This window comes from Adiantum capillus-veneris, chromosome 25 (genome assembly GCF_014529385.1).
Source record: "Adiantum capillus-veneris isolate H3 chromosome 25, ASM1452938v2, whole genome shotgun sequence".
Taxonomy (NCBI): Eukaryota; Viridiplantae; Streptophyta; class Polypodiopsida; order Polypodiales; family Pteridaceae; genus Adiantum; species Adiantum capillus-veneris.
In genome coordinates, this window is record NC_140955.1 from 68492884 (window position 1) to 68516035 (window position 23152).

The following is a 23152-nucleotide window of genomic DNA, read 5'->3' on the forward strand; positions in this document are numbered from 1 at the left end:
CAATATCCTTCCCCATAGCAATTTCATAAGAGAATAAGTAAAGAACCTTGTCTTTGCTTAATTCATTTGGGTAGGGTTCCTTGCATCGAAAGTAAGAGATTATTCCCTCGCTTTCATGCTTATAAATCCCCGCATTCTCATTATAGGTTGGGACCCTGGTTGTTTTCTTATCATACATAAAGAGCGCTCCATGTCGATCAATGTTAGGAGGCGGTTCTTGGGTTTCTGAAACCATTTTCCCTTTTTCCACGTTATCTCCATATCTATTGTAATCCTCAGGGTTACTAACTATCAGATAGTGGTTCCCCTTTTCGTCTCGGAATCTGTCTCCATCATCATAGACTCGAATTATCTCTAGTCTCTAAGCCGGTCTCTCTTCAATACAAATACACTTGTGTCCTCGATAGTCAGAATAAACTAAGGCTCCCCTCGAGTTAGTTCCTTCCAAGAATATTATAGTGAACTTGGTTTTGTTTAAAGGATGTAGGGAGGTGCTCCCCCCTGGCATTGGTCCTTCATCGTTGAACCCTCCTAGTTGTTGAGTCCCTATCATGAAGAAGGACTTTTCCGACGAAGTGTCAGTATCACTACCCTCTTCAATGATCGGTGCTAATGGGTCTAGTCTCGTCTGAGTTACACTCTCTTCGGTGGACGTGGTGCTTACTTGACTTTTGACACTTTTAGCAACCGACTTAACAAAGGCTCCTGACCTTAAATACATAAGAATGAAAGTTGGGTTGCAAACTTAAATCTTACCTGGACTCCTTCTTGTGCGGCTTTGTGATGATCTCCTTCTGGGATCTACACAAGTATGGTTAGTCTGTTCACAAGGGTTTTCCTTGAATCACCAAAAAATCTTTCAAGTATGTACAGCAACCACTTAGTCAGCCTTCTGGTGGTCCAATTTCAAATATGAAATGATGGCTGGGATCTATATGGAGAGTATGTCCTAGCAGTATAGTCACAAATTGCAAAATATGTCTGAATCACTACTTTCTTAGTCTATCGCGATAGACTGACAATTTGCTCAGCACAAATCAATTCAAAATTGTGACTTCACCCTTGAGTTCCAGTTACCCTCTATAGCCTATCCCTCAAGTTTTATGAAGTTTGGACACTTGGGTTGGGTTTTGGTCCCATTTTAGTATTTTAGTCAGAGCTTGATTCTCTATCTGAACCTCATATTGACCTTCAGTGATCTAAATGCCTTGAATTTTGGTGTGTATGCTATATAGGCTCTGATAAAGCTCTCCCTCTGGAAAATTTGAAAGAAAAGGTCCCCAACAGCAGTTTCCCTGGTCTATCGCAATAGACTTGGCATTTTCTCCATTGTTAGCATTTTTCTCAAGTTTTCTCCATAGCTGGTTCAGCCTCCCCTTGTGTAGTGCATTGACAAATTTTGGCACTGTTTGGACATTTGGTCAAAGCTTTCTTGCCCTTGTCTCTGAATTCAAACTCTAAAACACTAGTTTTGAAGTTTTGTGATCAAGATGGTGTTCAGTTTCACTCAATTTTTTAAATTATTTTTTTAATGTTTTTTTTTTAGTACCCTTGTGTTGATGTGTTAAACCTGTGGTATAAAGGTTTTTTTTTTCCTATTGTTAGTCAATCACCAACTTCATCAGTCTATCGCGATAGACTAGGCAGAGAGCAATGGGGATTTCATTTTTGTCTTTTTTTGGATAGTTGTGTTCCCTGTGCCCATATAAGTCTATCCCCCAAGTTTTATGAAGTTTGGACTTATTTTGACCTTAGACTCAAGCACTTCACAAATTTCACTTTTCTCTGGCAATTCACAACTCAATTGCACTTGAAGTGATGCAAATTTGATGACACTTCATCTTAAACTTGTGAACATCAGTCGTACCTCATGACACAGTCAGTTTACCCTAGGCTAATGGTTATATCTCTTCTTGGCCTTGTTAGGGTCACTTAGTGTTTTCTTATGAGAATCATCTGTTTCTTTTTGTTGGTTTTGGTAGAAATTTTTATGTTTTCTCGAGTGTTGGATCATAAATTTCAATGTCTACTCTTTTCACCCCCTTCAAGGGTATATGGTGTGGGTTTTGCTTTCAAGGCAAAACAGTGTTATTGTTTCTTCTTTTTGTTTGTTTTCATGTTTTTACGGCGTTTTTCTACTCTATTTCTACACAAGTATAACAAACACTCAAAACCAAAAACCATTACTCCACATTATCCTACTTAACTAAATCTAACTAGTCATAGACCCTTGGCAAGACAGAGGCTTCCTGGCTATCCACTAGACCTCGGGATACTCTATCCTGGATCTTGTTCTAAAAGTTTAAGCTCTCTCTAGTCAAAACTAAAGTAAGCTAACCATCACAGGAGTGACGTAGATCTCCCTACTTAAGGTCTTGTGTCCCCGGCAACGGCACCAATGTTTTAGGGCATAACTACTCCCATGTTCATGCTCGCAAGCACAACACAGACAACATACTTATCATCCGATGACACGATTAACCCGTAGGTGCACATAGGCAATATCATTAGCTTGTCAGGCTGAGACCAATCTACACATATGCACTTTCATGATGCATCAATCACTAACCCTGGTAGAATGCAACCCACTCTATCCCTAAACGCTCACAACACCGTTTACACTTCCAATGAACTCGGAATCTCATCAAACTTACTAGGCACCATCCTCTCCATAGGATATACTTACCTATAAGTCTAATCTCACCAGATTTGAACCCGAGTTATCTCCATTACAATCGCGATAGACTCACAGGTCATAATCCAAAAGTGGGCGAAACCTAAGTCTATGAATATCTATGTGTAGCTAATCTCTTTATATTTCCATAGAGCACTTGATTGTTGAAAACAGACACTGTTTGTGTTACTTATAAGCAAAACAAGCTCGATGAAGGATTGATCGCGAACAGCTCAAAAATATGAATGCGTGGCGTGGGCGTGTAGCTCTCGGAGAGACTACCGCGATGATGTGGTCACGTCGTGAATCCGGTGAGGGAGAAACGCGTAGCAAAGAGGATAAGACATACTCACTCTCTCTCTCTCTCAGACTCGTACGACATAGGATTAATAATCAAAAAATGTTATCCTCCAAATGGTTCTAAGGTGACCTTTATACTTGAGTCACCTTAGCTCAAAAATGTACATGGGTTCTCTTCCTCATAATTACAAAGTGGGAACAAATATGGGTCCTGACTGACTGATTAATCTTTACATAACCTAGACAAGTGGATCAAAATGATAAGATGTCTTTGACATAAAAATGGGAATTTGATATGCTTTACAAGATGGGCTCATTACAACAGTTGGACAAACAGTAGGTGCTTGACATGTGTCCTTATTGCCTCTTGAGTCTTGGGCTTGCCTTGTCTGTGTGTGTGTGTGTGTGTGTGTTTTCTCTCTCATGCTCCTAGCTTTAGGACTCGTCCCCTCCTCTGTAGGAGTCATGCTTGACGTTGAACACCTCAAGCACCTTAGTCATGAAGCACCTCAAGCACCTCAATCCACTTAGTCATCGAGCACGACAAGCACCTTAGTCATCAATCACAACAAGCACCTAAGTCAGCTCAAGCACGACAAGCACCTCAAGCACCTTAGTCAACTCAAGCACCACAAGAACCTCAAGCACATGCCTAGCTTGCCTAAGATTTAAAATACCTAAAGGTCCTAGGTCTAAGGACTTTTAACACTAACCTTTGGATGTATTTAATGAAGCTAGCCCTAAGGTCTTTTAAGATCCATTACTGCTCATTGCTCTTTGAAAGACCATCTCCCTTTTGGACCCTGAATGGGGTATCCTTCTCTCTTTTTTGGTCCCGTGCTGAGATAGATCTAAAAGCACATATCTATATTCTAACTCTTGTTCCCTTTCATTTTTCTACATTAAACAATTAATATATGAGAAAATTATTTGCAATAGGTAGATATTTGATTTTATAACATTACCTCTCTCTTGAAACCATAGTCATCCTCGACTATGAGGTAGAAAAGATAAAGTCTTAGTCATTAGTCTATGTTCCTTAGCAGGTAGATGATCCCTTTTTACCCAATGACATCATTATAGAATGGATGACTAGTCCATTTGGTGCTTGAGAGGTATAGCTGCTACAAGCATGTTTGCTCTTTATTCTATATCATACTCCTAAAAAAGAGTGACAAATTCTACTTGGTGTTTGGGAGACATCGTCATCACAAACAAGATTCTAAGCATGTATACTACTCAAATTTGTGACAATAAAAAGAGAACTAGTCTTATAAGACAAAAACATTGTTCATGTAAAAAAAACATTTACATTTGCTTACTCTAGTATAGCATTGTAAGCATTGACAAGGTTCATACTATCCTTAAGTTGTGTTCCTTGCATTTATCTAGTATCTTGAAAAGGATAATTTTTGAACTTAATAAGGTACCATTGAATAATCTTACCATGTCTTAGTACCTTGTCTTCATGTCAAAGGATGGATTCAGATTGAAGCACCTCTTCTGATCCTCGATCTCGGGCGGGTCCTCAATTATTGGTTGTCTTGGTGACTCTTCTTTGTAAGTCTTAAGTAGGCTCACATGAAAAGCATTGTGTGTGAGTCAATGATTAGGAAACTTTAGTTGATAGCCATCTTGTTGATTGGTTCTAGGATTTGAAAAGGCCCATAGTATCTTTTTGCTAGCTTAGCATAATACTTTTGGTAGCCTGTAGGATTTTTTCCTGTCGTGTGCCTCTCAATCGAGCCTTGGGAAACTTGAGTAGGACCCAATCATTTTCCTTGAAAGTTAAGGCCCTTTTGTGCTTGTTAGCAGCAGATTTTTGTCTTTGTTGTGAGATGGATATAGCCTTCTTAATCTTTTGAAAATATTTTGTAGGTCTCGTCTATACTCATCAGCAGCAAAGATCTTCCCATATACCTTAAGTAGCAAGGTACTTTTAGGTCTTCCCTCAATGATTTCGAAGGGTGCCTTCCCTGTAGTAGTATGGATAGTGTTATTGTATGCATACTCTACAAGAGGTAGATACTTCTCCTATTGTGAGATTTGATCTACTTTCGTGACATAGGTCTTGAGTAGACCTAGAATCGCAAGATTAGCTATCTCACTTTGGCCATCCGTTTGTGGGTGATTGGCTGAAGAGAAATTTAGCCTTGTGTCTAGATTCTCAAAGAGACCCTTCCAAAAATTAATGGTCATTCGAGGATCTCTATCCATCATGCAACCAACACATTCAAAAGGGAAAGCCGAAAAAGTTGAAATGTAGCAGCGAGAACTCCAGAGTTTGTTGGCAACTGGAGTTTTCCATGTTGAAGGGGACTGTACAATGTTCAAAAATATTTGTCTCAACAGCTAACAATCGTGCCACTTTGAAATTCAAAATTTTCAATACAGAGGAAGATGAAAAGAAAAACAAGTGAAAGGGTCACGACGGCTTTCAAAAACAATAAGAAAGTGATAAATTGTTTAAATTGGCATCAGTGTTTGGGAAATGATTGCTTCAGCTTAGTCTTGAGCCGATTGAAAATCAAGACTAGCTAGCTGCAAACCATGGTAAATGAAAGAAAAACGGATGAAATATGTGAGAAAGTCATACAAACATTTTTTGCTAGTATTTTTGGTTTTTTTCTTTGTGAGGAGGAAACTCGATCAACATCCGCTTAATAAAAGAGACTTTCTTGTCTGCTAACACTAATTGGAATCAAGCTACAAAATGCAAGAAATGTAAAGCCATGTGAAGTTGTGAAATGAATGGTGAAATAAAAATAACTAATTAATATATGTGTGTGTCTAAAATTTATTAGAATTATGCAAGGTGAAGCTTCACTTTAGCATTCTTGAATAGTTGAATGAAGTCGACTAAGATACCTTAGTCAAAACTATTATCACCCTTTTATAAGCATTGTCGTGCGCTTAAAATTATGTAAGGTGAAACTTCACTTTAGCATTCTAAAACAATAGAATGCAAGAAAAGTAAAGACAGGATGTGAAATGAAAGGTAAGTCTCTATCATGCACTCAAAACTATGAAATTCCCCCTAACCCAGCCCAACACTAAGGGTTTCTTTTAGAAAGCCAAGGATGTGAATGGGTGGAGCTGTTAAATCTTGGTCGGTAGAACAGATGGCGAGCTCTTTATATTAATCTTGCGATCTCTGCAATTGGGTACCCACTTACTTGTTGCGAAGCTACTACACGACACAATTCAGCATGGTTATGAGAGTCAAATTTCTAACAGATTGAAGAATTACATACTTGAGTAGGTTCATATTTTATACCGACTAGTAAAATGGCACCACCTTCAGTGGCGGCATGGACCCTCTTACCCTCAAACCCATCGCTCTTGATAAATTTCATAAAAGCAAATCAAGAAAATTTCTCTCTCTCTCTCTCTCTCTCTCTCTCTCTCTCTCTCTCTCTCTCTCTCGTCCCCCTCTTGCCATAGGATTAGAGTAATCCCACCTCGATAACTTTTAATTCACCTTTCTTGTAAAGTTGAAGGTGAAAAAGCATACATACATTTATCTCTCTTTTGACTCTATTTTCATCTCTACTATAGTCCAAGAAACCACATCCTAGCTTATAAGTCTTGAATGCAGTCTTCTCTTCATGCCCCCATCTCCCTAAATGCGATGCAAGTAGTCGCCTACAAGATGCGACCATTGAATATGTGCAAGATTTTTTAAAGACAACACGCAGGCAGTACCTCCAAGGACTCTCATTGCACATTCATGCCCAATACACCGATACGATATTGTATGAAGAGATTTATTGGACATGACAACAAGGGCTAAGGAGGAGAGATGAATTGAATCTTGCAAAGTTGTAAGCAAGGAGCATGTTATAGAAAAACCTTTTGGTTTGATAGCAGAGGTGAAGGATAAGAAATTTACATCCACATGAACAACACATGGCTTGAGGTGAGCCTTATCTTCGCCTCATCTTTGAGTGATCGCCTTATCCACATGATTGAGATACGACAAAGCAACCGGTTAGGACCTTGCAGAGGCAAATATGGCATGGAGCTACATGATTTGAGGCTATTGGAGGGGTTGAGTTCAAAGGTAGGCATTCGAATACGGGGGGCAAAACTACAAAGTGCAAGAGGTACTTATATAGCATGGGGATAGGGCAAGGATAACCATTGTTTACACGTAAGCATATCACATGGATGTGGCCAATAGAGTGGAGGTCACCGCAAGGATCAGTGGGGGCTAGAAATATTATAGATTCATAACGATTAACCCTTGCCTTTGCTGGAGAAGAATGGACCCACCCCACTCCACCCCGTGCCTCGATAATAAGAGCGGATAGCTATACACCTTTAAATTTCTTTAGACTATAGCCTTTCAAGATGCAACATGCGACACTTAGCAAGACATAGTTTTCCATTATACAACATTACAGAAGTACATATAACCTCAAGTGCCTTTGAGATGTAAGCATATCGACTCTCTCTCTCTCTCTCTCTCTCTCTCTCTCTCTCTCTCTCTCTCTCTCTCTCTCCCTCTCTCTCTCTCTCCCTCTCTCTCTCTCTCTCTCTCTCTCTCAAACTGCCTCGAGTAGTGTTTGGGAAAAATCATTTTTCCAAACATACAAAATTCCTTTCCTTGAATTTTTTGAGTTGGCATACAAAAATCATTTTTCCAAACCTACATAATTCCTTTCCTCTATTTTGGGGTGGAATTTCTCCTTTACCATCCGTATTACTATGCAAAGCTAAAAGCTCCAAGAGTAATCTATGGTTGACAATAATAAAGAGAGTAGAATGAATATTGACAACTTTGATTTCGCACATGAAGGTGCTACTAGTGATGCCCCCATGTTTGTGAACTATCATGTTACTAGGTTACAACAAGATATGGGAAACCCTGTCTTGCAAGCCGAAGTTAACCAACAACTTTGCACACATGGGATTCTCCAAACTCCCCAAGCAAAGAGAGAGCTTAGGAAGACTCTTGTAGAGACTTCGAAAAGAAGACTCTGATCTCTGATGAGAGAAGAGGAGGAACCCTATGAAAGACAAAGAAGTGAACCTCCAAATTCTTTGGAGGATGTCGCTCCACGAAGATGACGGTCTCGATGATTCCCAATTCCTCCCAAGAGGAAAACATCATCATATAGTCCTTCTCCTTGTCATTCTAAGAGGGAATAGAGGAATCAAAAGAAGAAATAGGTGAGAAAGAGGTCACCCTCTTCTCCATCTTCACCATCTTCCTCCTAGAGAATACAAGAAAGGAGCACATCACAAATCCTATGCTACTTGGAAAAGGACTTACAAGCTTAAGAAGTTCATAGGAGGGATAAAAGAGCGGCTCTTTTCTCACCTATGATGTCACCTTGGGTGCTACAAAAAAACTCTAGGCCTTTATCCAACAATTTGATGTGGCCTTTGAAGATGAGGGCTTTACGGAGTCCTCCAAGCTACGTCATGTAGCTATGCATTTTCAGAACTCTACTGGACAATGGTGGGCTAGTCTACAAGGTAATGGCAAAGCTCCCAAGACATGGAAAACTCTAGGAGTTTCCATAATGAAGCAATTTCTTGCAAGCGACGCCAAAGACAAAGTGCTTACCAAATAGCAAAGTTTGAAGTAACTCCCAATGAGTCTATCCATAAGTATGTGGACAAGTTTTGGGATTTACATCTCAAAGCTACCATCTACCAAAAGATAGACTTCACCGAACAAAAGCAATAATTTTATGCGGGACTACTTAAAGATATGGCCAATTATGTTAACTCTCAAAGGCCTAGGACCATCGCTGAAGTGATACATCATACTATGGCTGCTTCACGAATTAGTTTCTAACAAGGGGCTAAAAGAATTTTTAAGCCCACGGAAACGAAAGACCGAAATGAACCTAGAGGGAAAACAATACTCAAAATTCTTCCCTAGGCAATTCTAGCAACAACAACAACACCAAGACCAAGGAGAAAAGAGTTCTCAAGGTAAAAACAAACTCTCTCTTGATGAGTTAGAAGCTTTTCGCAAAGACCATAAATGTTTCAAGTGTAGGGAGCAGGGACATTGCTATCGTTCTTGCCCCAAAAGAAATGCACGCAATGAGACTCCTAGAGTTTCCATGGACAAAACTCCAAAAGAGGATATTTCAAAGGATCATCCCTTTTCTATGCTTTGGGACAGGCAATACTATCTACATCTATACAGGGAGTGACCCCCCTCCCGCCCCCCGGGCCGTCTGTAAGTGTCACGGATCAACGGGTGGGGTCTAATCGGCCTTTGATCCATCTCAATGGAAAAAAAAAATTAGGGCTTCCTATGTTTCCTTAGGCCCTCAAACCCATGACCTCCGACTCCACAAGCCTGTGCCCTATCCACCTGCGCTGACACATATCGTTGCTCATATGGCAAGCCTGGGTGTATAAAACCTTGCCCCCCCCCCCCCCCCCCCCCCCCCCCCCCCTCCCTCTTGCTGTGTTGATCCGACGGTCCAAATCATTTGCGTGGTCAATAAGGAGCCCCTGTCCCTTGATCCCTTGCCTTCCTTCACGTGTCGCTTATGAACGGGACACCCCCCCCCCCCCCCCCCCCCCCCAAAAAAAACAAAAACCAGAGAGAGAGAGAGAGAGAGTTGTTGCCCGAGTGTTTCCCTTTAATGAGGAGCGATGACGACATAACCACCGCCATCGCTCCCCCCATCCGGACGATGATCGCAAGCGTAGCCCACCTCGGAAGCAGCTATTTTGCAGGCGGTGGAAGAAAGGAGGAGCAACCGAGGCGAAAGCACGAGAGGTAACACATGAGCTTGAACTAGCAGAAGCTGACCCGCTAGAGCTTGAATTGGCAAAGGCAGACCACTGCCATTGCTCCCCTCATCGGGACAATGATCACAAGCATAGCCCGGCCCGAAAGCATAGCCCGGAGAAGAAGGAGGAGAAGAAGAGGAGAGGTGCCACCTAAGCTTGAACTAGCAGAAGCTGAGCTGCCAGAGCTTGATTTGGCAGAGGCGATTGCGCTTGAAGCAACAACAAGACAACACGCCTAATGAGGAGGCTCGTACTTACGACGTCCACGATGGCAGCTTAGTTGGCAAGCCCCTGTCACTCTTCTATTTCCATGGCATGAGCGACACCCTGTCACTGCCTTAGCTTCCACATGAAGGAGGTTGGTTTAGTTTCTTACACGTAGTTTCAAATCTTCTTATGCTAAACAGCTCAAAGAACTAAGTTTCTTATGAAATGTGAATTGAACCATGTGATATTTTCCTTTCCCCAAACTCACAATAGTTCTTGAAGTTGCCACAGATATCGGCAAGGCTGCCACCCCCAACAGACAACTCCCTCAAGATGCAACCGAGCCAATCGACGCGAACAACTCCATAGCACTCCCGAAGCACCAAAAGCCCAACACCTTCAAATGACCAACAGACTCGATCCAAGCTTTTGGAGGGGAGCCTTGCCCCATCGAGGAGAGGACCGAACACTGCCACCTGGAAGCATATTCTGCCACCCCTGTGAAACTTGTCGCTGAGTCGAGCACAAAACCGTGTGGTCTCATATAAACTCCAGCATCAAATTGCTACCCACCAATGCTCCAAAAACCTAAGGTTTAGTGTAATCCACCGGCAACTTTTGAGACTTACCTCTGAATCTTAAATTTGAAGGTGAGAAAACCTACAAAATGTAGAAAATTTAGTGTGAAAACCTTCAAATTTGGTCAATTTACCTTTACTATTTCTCATATGTAGGTTTGTTAAGCTTTTGGAAAAAAGTTTTTTTGACCACTGCTACCCACCCATAGGAAGGAAAATTCAAACATGTTTTTGGGTCCCCCCCTCCCTCTCTCTCTCTCTCTCTCTCACACACACACACACAAGATAGCATAGAAAACAATATGTGTGGGATCATTATCTTATTCACTTGGGAGTAAAATTCTAAAGGGCTTTGGATTAACCCAAAACCCAAAGTAGACCATCATAGGATTAAATGGAGAATATAATAGTACGTTGACGTGCATCCGATACCCACTCCCCGCATGGCGTGCCCAAACCTCTTCTTTTCCAACCCCACTCGCCCATGACAAAGAAGAAACCACCAAGCTACTCTCCCATGGACCCACCCATTCTATGCTACTTAAGAGCATTTGCATGGACCACTCAAACACTCAAATTGGAGGAATTTCTCATTGGGCCCTACGCCGACACTAAAGTCTCCCCAACCATGGCTAACCAAGTTCTCGCATATCCTCTATCTCTCTGTGTGGACATCTATAACATGTCTATTAATCTTATGACACTTGTAGTCCAAAAACTAAGAGATTATTGGTTTTTTTTTGTTTATGATGGATGCATGTACACTGATTAATACTTGCATAAGTTGAGGTTATGGATAAAAGCTAAAGGGGCTACTCAATTTTCATATTGTACTGATCAATAGCCTTTCATAAATGCATCGACTTTCCTAATACAATCTCTTGAGTCTTGATTAATGTAGTCATTGTAATATCTATACTAATAGATAAAAGATCTATACTAATAGATAAAAGGGGAGGGGATTCCGCACACACCCCCCTCCCCTGCCACATGGCGACTCCTAGAGAGTCAGGGACCTTCAGCGGGCTTTTGGGCTCTCAGTCAAGCATTTTCAAAAAAAACCATCATCGCCAGCCGCCTACTCAAGTTGGCACGCTCGGCGATGCGAGGTGTTCAATGCGGGCGGGAGAGAGAGAGAGAGAGAGAAGAGAGAGAGAGATAGAGAGAGAGAGAGTGCAGGTCCTGCTCCTACTCTTGCTTTCCTCACGTCAAGAGAGAGAGAGGTCCTCATAGAGAGGTCCTCCTCAAGAGAGAGAAAAGAGAGAGAGAGAGAGAGGTATGCCACTGCTCCAGAGAGAGGTCTGCCTCATACGCTGCTCCAAAGAGAGAGGGCTACATCGCTCCTGCGGCAGAGAGAGAGAGAGAGGGTCTCATTTTCCTGCCACGCTGCTGCCAATGCATTGCTCCTGCGAGAGAGAGGGTCTGCGATCACGCTATTTTCTTGAGAGGGTCTGCCTCACACCATCGCCATCGCAGGAGCTACTGCGGCTGCTACTGCACGATCGGCCTACTGCTCCCCGGCCTACTGCTCCTCTCGCGGAATGCGGCTCCATCCGACTACCACACCATCGGCGGCCTGCAGGTAGCGTAGCACTCTCTCTCTCTCTCTCTCTCTCTCTCTCTCTCTCTCTCTCCACCCTGCGAGCTGGGCCTATTACCTTGCACCGCCTTGGGCATGAACTGTCACCCTGCATGAACTGTCGTCGTGGGCATGAACTGCTACCGTGGGCACATGATTCCGCCGTGGGCATGAACTGTCACCCTGCATGAAACGCCCCCCCCCCCCCCCCCCCCCAACCCCCCCAAAACCCCACACGACCTGCTCCTGGGAATGAAATGAAATGGAATGTTGGTTATGTAGGCTTTGGATATTTTACGTGATTCCAGAGATGCAAAAAATTGTATCAATACAATATGCTAAAACTAGAATTTGTGTTGTTTATGTAGGCTTTTTGGAGATAAATTGTTTCATTATTTTACAACATCATGCCTTTTTTTTTATAGACAAATTTGTGTTGGTTATGTAGGCTTTAGAGATGATTTGCTTCATTATTTTACGTGATTCCAGAGATGCAAAAAAAGTTATTTGTATAGATACAATATGCTAAAACTAGAATTTGTGTTGGTTATGTAGGCTTTGGAGATGAATTGCTTCATTATTTTACGTGATTCCAGAGATGCAAAAAAATATTTGTATAGATACAATATGCTAAAACTAGAATTTGTGTTGGTTGTGTAGGCTTTGGAGATGAATTGCTAAGCACTAAAAAACGGATCTAGAAAATAGATACAAGGGTACTTTCGGGGATTTTGAAATTTAAGGGGTATTTTGTGAATTAGCACAAAAAGTGCTTGAGGAGCTTCCTGTCCGAGATGTCAAGGGGGGAGAGAGAGAGAGAGAGAGAGAGAGAGAGAAGTAGGTGTGTGTTGTTTTTTGATGCGATCGACCCTAGCAAGGGTGCATCGATGTCCAATAGTAGGATCAGGAAGCTTTGAGCTATTTTAAGAGGGGTCATTTATAGACCTTGGCCCTTTGAAGATTCCTACCTAGGATGTCGTCTCTTGGAATGCACTGATTGCAGGAATGCACTAAGCCAATATTTGCGGACGCCCATGAAGTTGCCAGTCACGGCCCACACCTACTGCGTATCAATGCCCTTGATATTCCACTCGAATGCCTTTCCACATGTATTAGCGTTGCCACTACCCTCCTCTATAGCCCGTAGGCGTACGTATATTCTCTATTGTGGTAGCCGCCGGCTAAATGACCACCAAAGAACCCTAAAGAGATTTTCCTCTTTCCCTTCTTCAACATCCTTGGCTACTCACAATCGTCAACAATCAAGGAGAGCTGAGTTCTAAGCTAGATACACAAGGAGAAGATGGTAGAGAGAGCATTCTCTGGGGAGATGGATGAAGTGGGGTTATAGGTGAAGCTTCAATGGAGGAGGGTGTTGGGTCCAACTTGAGGATCGCAAGGGTTGGGGATGGGAAAGAGCGTGAAGGTGCTTAGTCGTCCATAAGAGAAGAGTGGGAGGGTGGTATTAAGGATGGTGTAAGAGTAGCGATGATGGAGCTGGTCCATTTCTAAAAGCTTCTCGGATATGAAGGGGTAGGGTGTTGTTGTGGAGGTCATGGTGGCCTTTTTTTTGGAGTTGGCCATCCACTGGATGGGAGCTTTGAACCACTGATTGCAGCCAGTATTTGTGGATGCCCACGAAGTCCCCCATCACGGCCCACACCGTGATCTCGAATGCCTTGCCACATGTATTAGTGTTGCCACTATCCTCCTTTATCGCATGCAGACATACGTATATTCTCTGTTGCGGTAGCCGCCGACTGAATGCCCCTTTAGTAACCCAAAGAGGTTTTCCTCCTACTTCTCTTCAAAACATCAGACAGAACTCCATCTCGATGTTGGGTGCTACTCTCACACAGACAATGATGGGTACATGTATGAGTGCTACGTCACAGATGTTGTAGAACTATAGAGAAAAGTAGGAGAAGAAGAAGACAAGTTTTAAAGTTTCAGGCTCAACCCCATGAGACCTCAAGGATCAACAAGAGTTGAACTCACAGATGCAAAGATGCTTTGGGTTGTTTTTGGGTGGAGCGAAGCGAGGGTGTCGCTTCAGATGCAATCACATACGCTTGCATCTTGAGGGCAAGGGTCATGGTCACAAAGCTCTAGGTTGTTTTTAACAAATGCAAAGAGAGGGCATGTCTCCAAATGCATGAACCTTGAAGGTATGTGGCATCACACAAGATGCTGATATGGGCACAAAAAAACATGATAATATTGTAAAATTGGGGTCGTTGAAAGAAAACGTCGTGCTTGGCACTACCTTGGTCGACATGTATGCCAAATTCCATGCACTTCATAAAGCACAAAAAGTGCACAAGGAGATTCCAACCTAGGATGTCATCTCTTGGAATGCACTGATTGCGGGAAATGTCCAGCTTGAAGTGACCAATAATCTTTGAACCACTGATTGCAGCCAGTATTTTTGGATGCTCACGAAGTCCCCCATCACGGCCCACACCGTGATCGAGAATGCCTTGCCACATGTATTAGTGTTGCCACTATCCTCCTTTATCGCATGCAGACATACGTATATTCTTTGTTACGGTAGCCGCCGATGGAATGCACTGATTGTGGGAAATGTCCAGCTTGAAGTGGCCAATATAACATTTCATTTCATCTCCCTCCTCTCCACGTGAGATTGAGACTGTGAGTTATCATCATCAATGCCCGAGGGTGTTCAGCATGCAGCGGTGACCACAGAACCTCATTCCCCCGCACCCGCCCCTCATAGCTCTCAGCATGGCGCGGTGTTGACCATCGACTCTCACGCAGGCTCGCCATTGCAGCCTTCCTTCATCCTCCCGGCTACTGCAGCAGCGCACGCCATCCTCCTCCGGGCTACTGTAGAAGCGCACGCGGGCTATCATCGCTTCTCATCGCCATCGTCATTTTTGTGGGCTCATCGCCATCTGAGCCGGCTACTGCAGTAGCGCACACGGGCTCCCCCGCACCCGGCCCCTCACAGCTCTCAGCATGGCGCGGTGTTGACCATCGACTCTCACGCAGGCTCACCATTGCAGCCTTCCTTCATCCTCTCGGCTACTGCAGTAACGCACGCCATCCTCCTTAAAGCTACTGTAGCAGTGCACGCGGGCTGTCATCGCTTCTCATCGCCATCGTCATTTTTGACGGCTCATCGCCAGCTGAGCCGGCTACTGCAGTAGCGCACGCAGGCTCAACATCCTCCTCCCGACTTCTGCAGCAACGTCATCGTCATCTCTGCGGGCTCTCATAGACCTTGGCCCTTTGAAGACGTTTAATATAACATTTCATTTCATCTCCCTCCTCTCCACGTGAGATTGAGTTTGTGAGCTTGAAGTGGCCAATAAGCTTTGAACCACTGATTGCATCCAGTATTTGTGAATTCCCACGAAGTCCCCCATCACGGCCCACACCATGATCGAGAAGGCCTTGCCACATGTATTAGTGTTGCCACTATCCTCCTTTATCGCATGCAAACATACGTATATTCTCTGTTACGGTAGCCGACGGAATGCACTGATTGCGGGAAATGTCCAGCCTGAAGTGGCCAATATAACATTTCATTTCAGCTCCCTCCTCTCCATGTGAGATTGAGACTGTGAGTTATCATCATCAATGCCCGAGGGTTTTCGGCATGCAGCGGTGACCACAGAACCTCATGCCCCCACACCCGCCCCTCACAGACTCTCAGCATGGCGCAGTGTTGACCACCGACTCTCACGCAGGCTCGCCATTGCAGCCTTCCTTCATCCTCCCGGCTACTGCAGTAGCGCACGCCATCCTCCTCCGGGCTACTATAGCAGCGCACGCGGGCTATCATCGCTTCTCATCTCCATTGTCATTTTTGTGGGCTCATCGCCATCTGAGTCGGCTACTGCAGTAGCGCAGGCGGGCTCAACATCCTCCTCCCGGCGTCTGCAGCAGCGTCATCATCATCTCTGCGGGCTCTCATAGACCTTGGCCCTTTGAAGATGTTTAATATAACATTTCATTTCATCTCCCTCCTCTCCACGTGAGATTGAGTCTGTGAGTCACTGTTCAGGAAAAATTTGTTTCAGCTTACTATCGTTTGAGTTTTAAACTGGATCAGAGCCCTATGTGAGTAGGGCTAAGCACTGCACAACAAGCCAAATAAATTAAAGTGTAACTCACTCGCAGATTGGAACAGCTACCACCGGACACTAGGTGACACTCTTAACAGTTGAGGGTTTGAGATAAGCGCTGACAACATCTTGAGCGCACTCTGTACCACCGGACACTAGGTGACACTCTTACAACAATATGACACTCTTAACAGTTGAGGGTTTGAGATATGGCAACGGATATCACCCTGAAAGACCTCTTGGTGGTGTGAGCTACACTTTTTGAAACGCTAAAAGTTTAGGTTGGAATCCCCTCCATTTGGTGCTTGGTTTTCCAAAGTCTACCAACAGTTACAAAAAATAGGTCTCATAGACCTTGGCCCTTTGAAGACGTTTAATATAACATTTCAAGCTGTTTCATTTTATACCTGTCCTCTCCACGTGAGATTGAGACTGTGAGTCAGTGTTCGGGAAAAGGAGAAATTTCGCCCTTGAATTCTAGCATTGCCTTGGTCGACATGTATGCCAACTGCCATGCACTTCATAAAGCACAAAAGGTGCTTTCAATGAGCTTAATCTATGGGATGTCGTCTCTTGGAGTGCACTCATTGTGGGATATGCCTACACATGAGAGAGAGAGAGAGAGAGAGAGAGAGAGAGAATAAAGATACAGAGAGACAGAGAGAGAGAGAGAGGTATGGGGCAGTCGCTCTCTTGGCCCTAACCAAGTTAGGCATATCCCACAATCAGTGCATTCCAAGAGACGACATCCTACACACGGGCTTTGGCTATTGCTCTCTCTATGGCCACCTTGCGCCATACAGAGGGAGGTATAGAGAGGTGGATAGGGGAAAAATAGAGATAGAAATAGATAGAGAGAAAAACATGTATAACACGGTGCTAAATATATATCTTATTCTTTCTTATAGAGATGGAGCACGTGCTTACCGAGTCTGAAGGAGATTCTTCGGAGGTGATATTTTCTACCCCAGAGAGAGACCCAAGCAACAATTTACGAAATGCCAAGCGCGTTTCCCGAGGTGGCGATGGACCTGCAAAGAAGCAAATTGTAGATGGACTAGGTATCATCCACATAGTATGCTCCAAAATTCAAGCCTCATGTGACAAAGCGGAGGCATCACAGGTTTCCTATAGAGAGAGCATTCACTGGTTGAGCCATTCACAATATGAGCAAGGGGTTTATCTTCATCGTCTAGAGGAGCAGATGCAGCTACAGATTAATGGTATTTTGCAGCAACAGAGCTCAATGCAAGGACAACTTTCTCGCATAGAAAGCAACCAGGCAAAAATCATGAGTCTCTTGGAGAGGTCCTTTCTTGACAAGGATAGCATTGATTTCAAAAGCATTGTGCCTGAATTATGAAGTACTAGCAACAAATTGACCATCGTAGCAGTACAACATACAACAGGTATCTCCGAAGTTCGATCTATCTCAAACAAGCTCCATGCATTGGTAACGAACCATTGGCCCAAGAAGGGGATTAATGCCGTTGGAGATGTTCCATCCAATTCAAAGCAGGGCAACCCTTGCAAGAAGTGAATTATGTAATCGATAGTAATACTCACTTATTTCTCATTATAGACTTAGCGGATCTATATTTTGGTGGCTTTGGGGATATTGACTACATTTTGGGCGAGGCTTATGTATGTAGTGGATACCAATTTGCTCACGACTCTTGGTTGTCTTCTTTGGATACTACATTCTCAGAGGATCTCCATAATTGTAGTATTTTTGTTGCCACTGTGTCTTTTGGGTCATACCTCCCGTTCCCCGCCCCCCCTCGCCCTCTCTCTCTCTCTTTCTCTCTTTCTCTCAAGTTATGTTGCAGTGAAACTCTCTCTCTCCCTCTCTCTCTCTCTCTCTCTCTCTCTCTCAAGTTATGGTGCAGTGAATCTCTCCTCTCCCTCTCTCTCTCTCTCTCTCTCTCTCTCTCTCTCTCTCAAGTTATGTGGCAGTGAATCTCTCTCTCCCTCTCTCTCTCTCTCTCTCTCTCTCTCTCTCTCTCTCTCACACACACACACACACACACACGCACACATACACTCACACACACACACACACACACACACACACACAAAGTATTCTAGGTGTGTGCAATGTCTTACTTCTTTCTAGGTATGACAAATGTGAAGCACTTCATAAAGCACAAAAAGTGGGAGAGAGCTTCCTATATAGGATGCCGTCTCTTTGAATGCATTGATTGCCAGATATGCCCAATTTGGGTAGGGTCAAGAAGATCTGGGCTTATTTTGGCAGATGCAAAGCGAGAGTGTCTCTCCTAATGTAATCACATGCACACCATTGCCGATGTGGTATTTGCTTTTGATTGCGTAAACGGAATGTACACAACAACCCAAGCCTCAATGCAACTCTACCAACTCAAATGGGGACCTGTCACCATGGTAACTCTTCATAATGAAGCACTTTGGGGCTGATTTGGATGCACCTTTGAATCCATCTTGAGCAAAGGTTTCCAATGGTTAATAATGGGTTAACTTGGCGACTCCTCAAGGGTCAGGGGACCTCAATCGGGCGAGAATCCGGTTGACGTGCAGACTGGCGCGTTGTAACCAATGCGGAAAACTGCCAGTTGAAACTTAACCGACAACTGTCGATGGGCTAATCGGATGGACTCGCTCCCACAACTATATCCTTAGTAGTAGTTAGATGAGATATAGAGAGATAGATATAGAAGTATATAGACATTTACCATGTGGGTTGGCAAGCCTCCTCTCACTGACTCTCTCAAAGAAAGATAGACATAGTTGGGAAATCCTTTCTTCTCCATACTCTCTTCTTAATTCTCTAGATACTAACCTGTATATACCTGTGAGTACTTATAAGAGTTCTTTTTTGGAAAGATGGCTATTGGTCCAAAGGTGTTGTCTCCTAGACATGCAAGACGTAGTAGTATGGAGCCTGATTTACCCTTGTAATTTTTTGTGGTAAAAGCGCACATTTGTAAGGCCCCCATTATGAGGAGAAGCCATCGTGCGTGAAGGAAACTCACTCACCAGAAACCAAAATTTTCACGGACAAGAATCAGGGGCAACTTTAAAGGCCTCGGGGGCGGAGGCCCCCGAGACTTTTTTGTTCACCGGAATATTATGGCCGGACGGCGGCCGGAAAGTGGTCGGATAACAACCGGTCGGTTGGCTGGTGGTCGAAAGTCAATGGCCGGTGGCCGGTGGCCGAATTCAAAAGCGGACTTGTCTTCTCAAGGGCGGCCACACATGGGCGGATTGGAGGGTCCGATTTCGACTTATTCGCACAAGGGCGGCTACACATGGCTGTCTCTCATAAGAGAGGGCAGCCCTTTTGGCCTATAAAAGGAGGCCATTTCTACACACATTTAATAGTGTGAAGTTGATACAACAAGGTGAGTGTGAGGTGGTGAGAGTGAAGCAAGGCGGGAGCTCCATTAAGGGTATAATCCCTTTGTAAACTACTTCTTGTTTTGAAGTACTAAAGCCATTGAGTGGCTGCTTTCCCGTGGACGTAGCCCACATTGGGTGAACCACGTATATCGTGTGTACTCTCTCTCTCTCTCTCTCTCTCTCTCTCTCTCTCTCTCTCTCTCTCTCTCTCTCTCTCTCTACTCTATAATCTGGTGTATATAAATCTGTCTCTCTCCATTAAGTAATCTACTCAATTATCTATTTAGCTACGTCTTATTTCCTAACAACTGGTATCAGAGCAAGGTTTGCTCGTAGCTAAATTATCTCAAGGAAAGGATTCGTTGAATTGAGTGGGAGTTATGGCGGAGGAAGGGAAGCTCAAGATTGAGAAGTTCAACGGCAAAAACTACCAACATTGGAAGATGCAGATTGAAGACTATCTCTACCAGAAGGACCTCTATTTGCCACTAGACGGTCTTGCGAAGAAGCCCGCAACAATGGCAGATGAAGCATGGATTGTCCTTGATCAAAAGGCACTGGGAACAATCCGGTTAAGCTTGGCGTCAACGGTGGCCTTCAATGTTTCGAAGATGAAGACCACGGAGGACTTGATGAAGTCACTTGACGACTTCTACAGAAACCATCGGCATCCAGTAAGGTATTTCTTATGAAGCGCTTGTTCAATCTAAAGATGGCAGAGAATGGTTCAGTTGCAGAACACCTAAATGACTTTAACACAAACATAATTCAACTTCGATCAGTGAAAATCAATTTCAATGATGAAGTACGAGCTCTCCTTATACTATCATCTCTACAAGATAGTTGGGACAGCCTTGTGATGGCTGTAAGTTATTCTATCTCTGGCACAAATACTCTTAAGTTTAATGATGTTGTGGGTGTTCTCCTAAGCGAGGAAATGCGAAGGAGAAGCACAGGAGAATCATCAAGTGCTGCACTATCAGTGGAAACAAGAGGAAGGCTTAAGGAGAGGTTCAAAACCCAAAAGGGTCGTGCTCGCTCAAGGCGGAGCAAGTCACGCACAAAGTCAGTTCTTGAATGTTGGAACTGTGGCAAGAAGGGCCACGTCAAGAAGGATTGCTGGTCCAAGAAGACGAAGGAGACAGAGTCTCAAGACAACAAGCCAACATCGGAGGCCAATGTGGCAGGTAAAGTAGAGCAAGATGCTCTAATTCTCTCATTAGACAATGTGTCTCATTCCTGGATAGTAGAATCCGGGGCTTCATTCCATGCGACACCACACAAGCAACATTTCCAAGACTACACCAAAGGTAATTTTGGGTATGTATACTTGGGAGATGATGAAGCTTGTGAGATTGTCGGCAAAAGTACAGTTTTTGTCAAAACTGCTAACGGAAATAAATGGAAGCTTAAAGATGTTAGGCATGTTCCTTCTCTTCGCAAAAATTTGATCTCTATAGGACAATTGGATGATGAAGGTCACAACATTGCATTCGGAAACAAACGGTGGAAGATCTCAAAGGGATCTTTGGTGGTTGCCAAGGGTGAAAAAGTCGGTACACTTTACTTGTGTACTGTTAGCACACAACCTTCAGCTTGTGCAGCAACTACAGAAGTTGACAGTGCGGTGTGGCACTATCGACCTGGGCATATGAGTGCCAAAGGAATGCAAATCCTTCAAACAAAGAAGCTTCTACCAGGTTTGAAAGAAGTGGACTTAGAGTTCTATGAAGATTGTGTTTATGGTAAACAAAAGAGGGTAAAATTTCAAAAATCAGGAAATGAAAGAAAAAATAAAAAACTTGAGTTGGTTCATTCTGATGTTTGGGGTCCTGCAAGTACACCATCACTTGGTGGCTCATTGTACTATGCGACTAGAAAAACATGGGTTTATGTCATGAAGAATAAATCCGATGTATTTTCCATATTTCAAAGGTGGAAAGCCTTTGTGGAGAATGAAACAGGTACCAAGGTTAAATGCCTCAGATCCAACAATGGAGGCGAATATTGCAGCCAAGCTTTTGAAAGCTTTTGTGCTAGCAATGGCATTCGGAGGCAAAGGACAACCCCAAGGACACCTCAACAAAATGGGATTTCGGAAAGGATGAACAGGACAATCATGGAACGAGCACGAAACATGCAGCTACATGCAGGCCTACCGCTTGAGCTTTGGGCGGAAGTTGTAAGTACGTCTGTGTACTTAATCAATCGGTCACCCTCAATGGCATTGGATGGGGGAGTTCCAGAAGAGGCATGGACAGGTAAACCGGTGAATTATGCATTTCTCAAAGTGTTTGGGTGTGAGGCTTTCATGCACATAGATAGAAGCCTAAGATCAAAGTTAGATGCAAAGTCCAAAAAGTGTTTCTTCATTGGCTATGGAGAAGGAGACTTTGGGTATCGCCTATGGAATCCTGAAGATGGTAAAATCTTAAGGAGTAGGGATGTAATTTTTAACGAACAAAATATGTACAAAGATTACTTGGAAAGAAAACAAACAAAAGAAACAGGTGATGAGTACATGGAGCTTGAGGACGGTGAAGACTCAAGGACTGCAACAAACGCTGACAATGTGCAACAACGTCAACCAAATGAGGAGCCTCAACCTATTCCCCGAAGTTCTACAAGAGCAAGTAGACCTCCAGAAAGGTTTGTTCCTTCCTTCAACCATCTCTTGATCTCAGATTCTAGAGAGCCGGAATCATATGAAGAAGCTATGCAACATGAATCCAAAGAAGAATGGACGAAGAGCATGCAAGTGGAGATGCACTCACTACATCGCAACCAAACATGGGAGTTGGTTGATTTGCCTAAAGGTAAGCGGGCACTTCAAAACAAATGGGTGTACAAGCTAAAGGAAGAAGAAGGTGGGAAGAAAAGGTACAAGTCTAGGCTTGTGGTAAAAGGTTTTTCTCAAAAGAAAGGTATTGACTTCAATGAAATATTTTCTCCTGTTGTAAAAATGAACTCAATTAGGCTTGTCTTAAGCCTTGTGGCTGCTCATGATCTAAATCTCGAGCAAATGGATGTAAATATGGCATTCCCTCACGATGACTTAGAGGAGGAAATCTACATGCTTCAACCAAAGGGGTATGAAGTAAAAGGTAAGGAGAAAATGGTTTGCAGATTAAAGAAGAGCTTGTATGGTTTAAAGCAAGCATCAAGACAATGGTACTTGAAGTTTGATCGATGGATGTTGGATCATGGATTCACAAGATGCAACTCGAAATACTGCGTCTACACGGAGAATTTGGGAGATGGGAAATTCATCATCCTAATGTTGTATGATGATGACATGTTGATTGCAAGTGCTAACATGCAGGACATCAAAGACCTAAAAGAGGAGCTGTCCAAATCTTTTTCAATGAAAGATTTAGGTGCTGCAAAGAGGATACTTGGTATGAAAATATCAAGGGACAGGACAAAGAAAACAATAAAGCTATCTCAAGAAAATTACATCAAGAAGGTACTAGAAAGGTTTGCAATGCAAAATGCAAAACCAGTTTCTACACCTTTGGCTGGTCATTTTGAACTAACGAAGGATATGTGTCCAAAGACACAAGAGGAGATTGCCTAT

General features: G+C 43.4%; 1 protein-coding gene across 1 annotated transcript; it reads left to right on the forward strand.

Moving 5' to 3' along the window:
* The first annotated feature begins 15709 nt into the window (after positions 1–15709).
* Positions 15710–16048, forward strand: LOC147425051 (uncharacterized). The gene has a single exon (XM_086500609.1). The coding sequence runs from the start codon at positions 15710–15712 to the stop codon at positions 16046–16048; it is 339 nt and encodes a 112-aa protein (XP_086356735.1).
* Positions 16049–23152: the final 7104 nt, after the last annotated feature.

Bases quoted from the DNA above. Each gene is read 5' to 3' on its own strand.
- LOC147425051 (XM_086500609.1), top strand. From the start codon at position 15,710: ATGCCCGAGGGTTTTCGGCATGCAGCGGTGACCACAGAACCTCATGCC.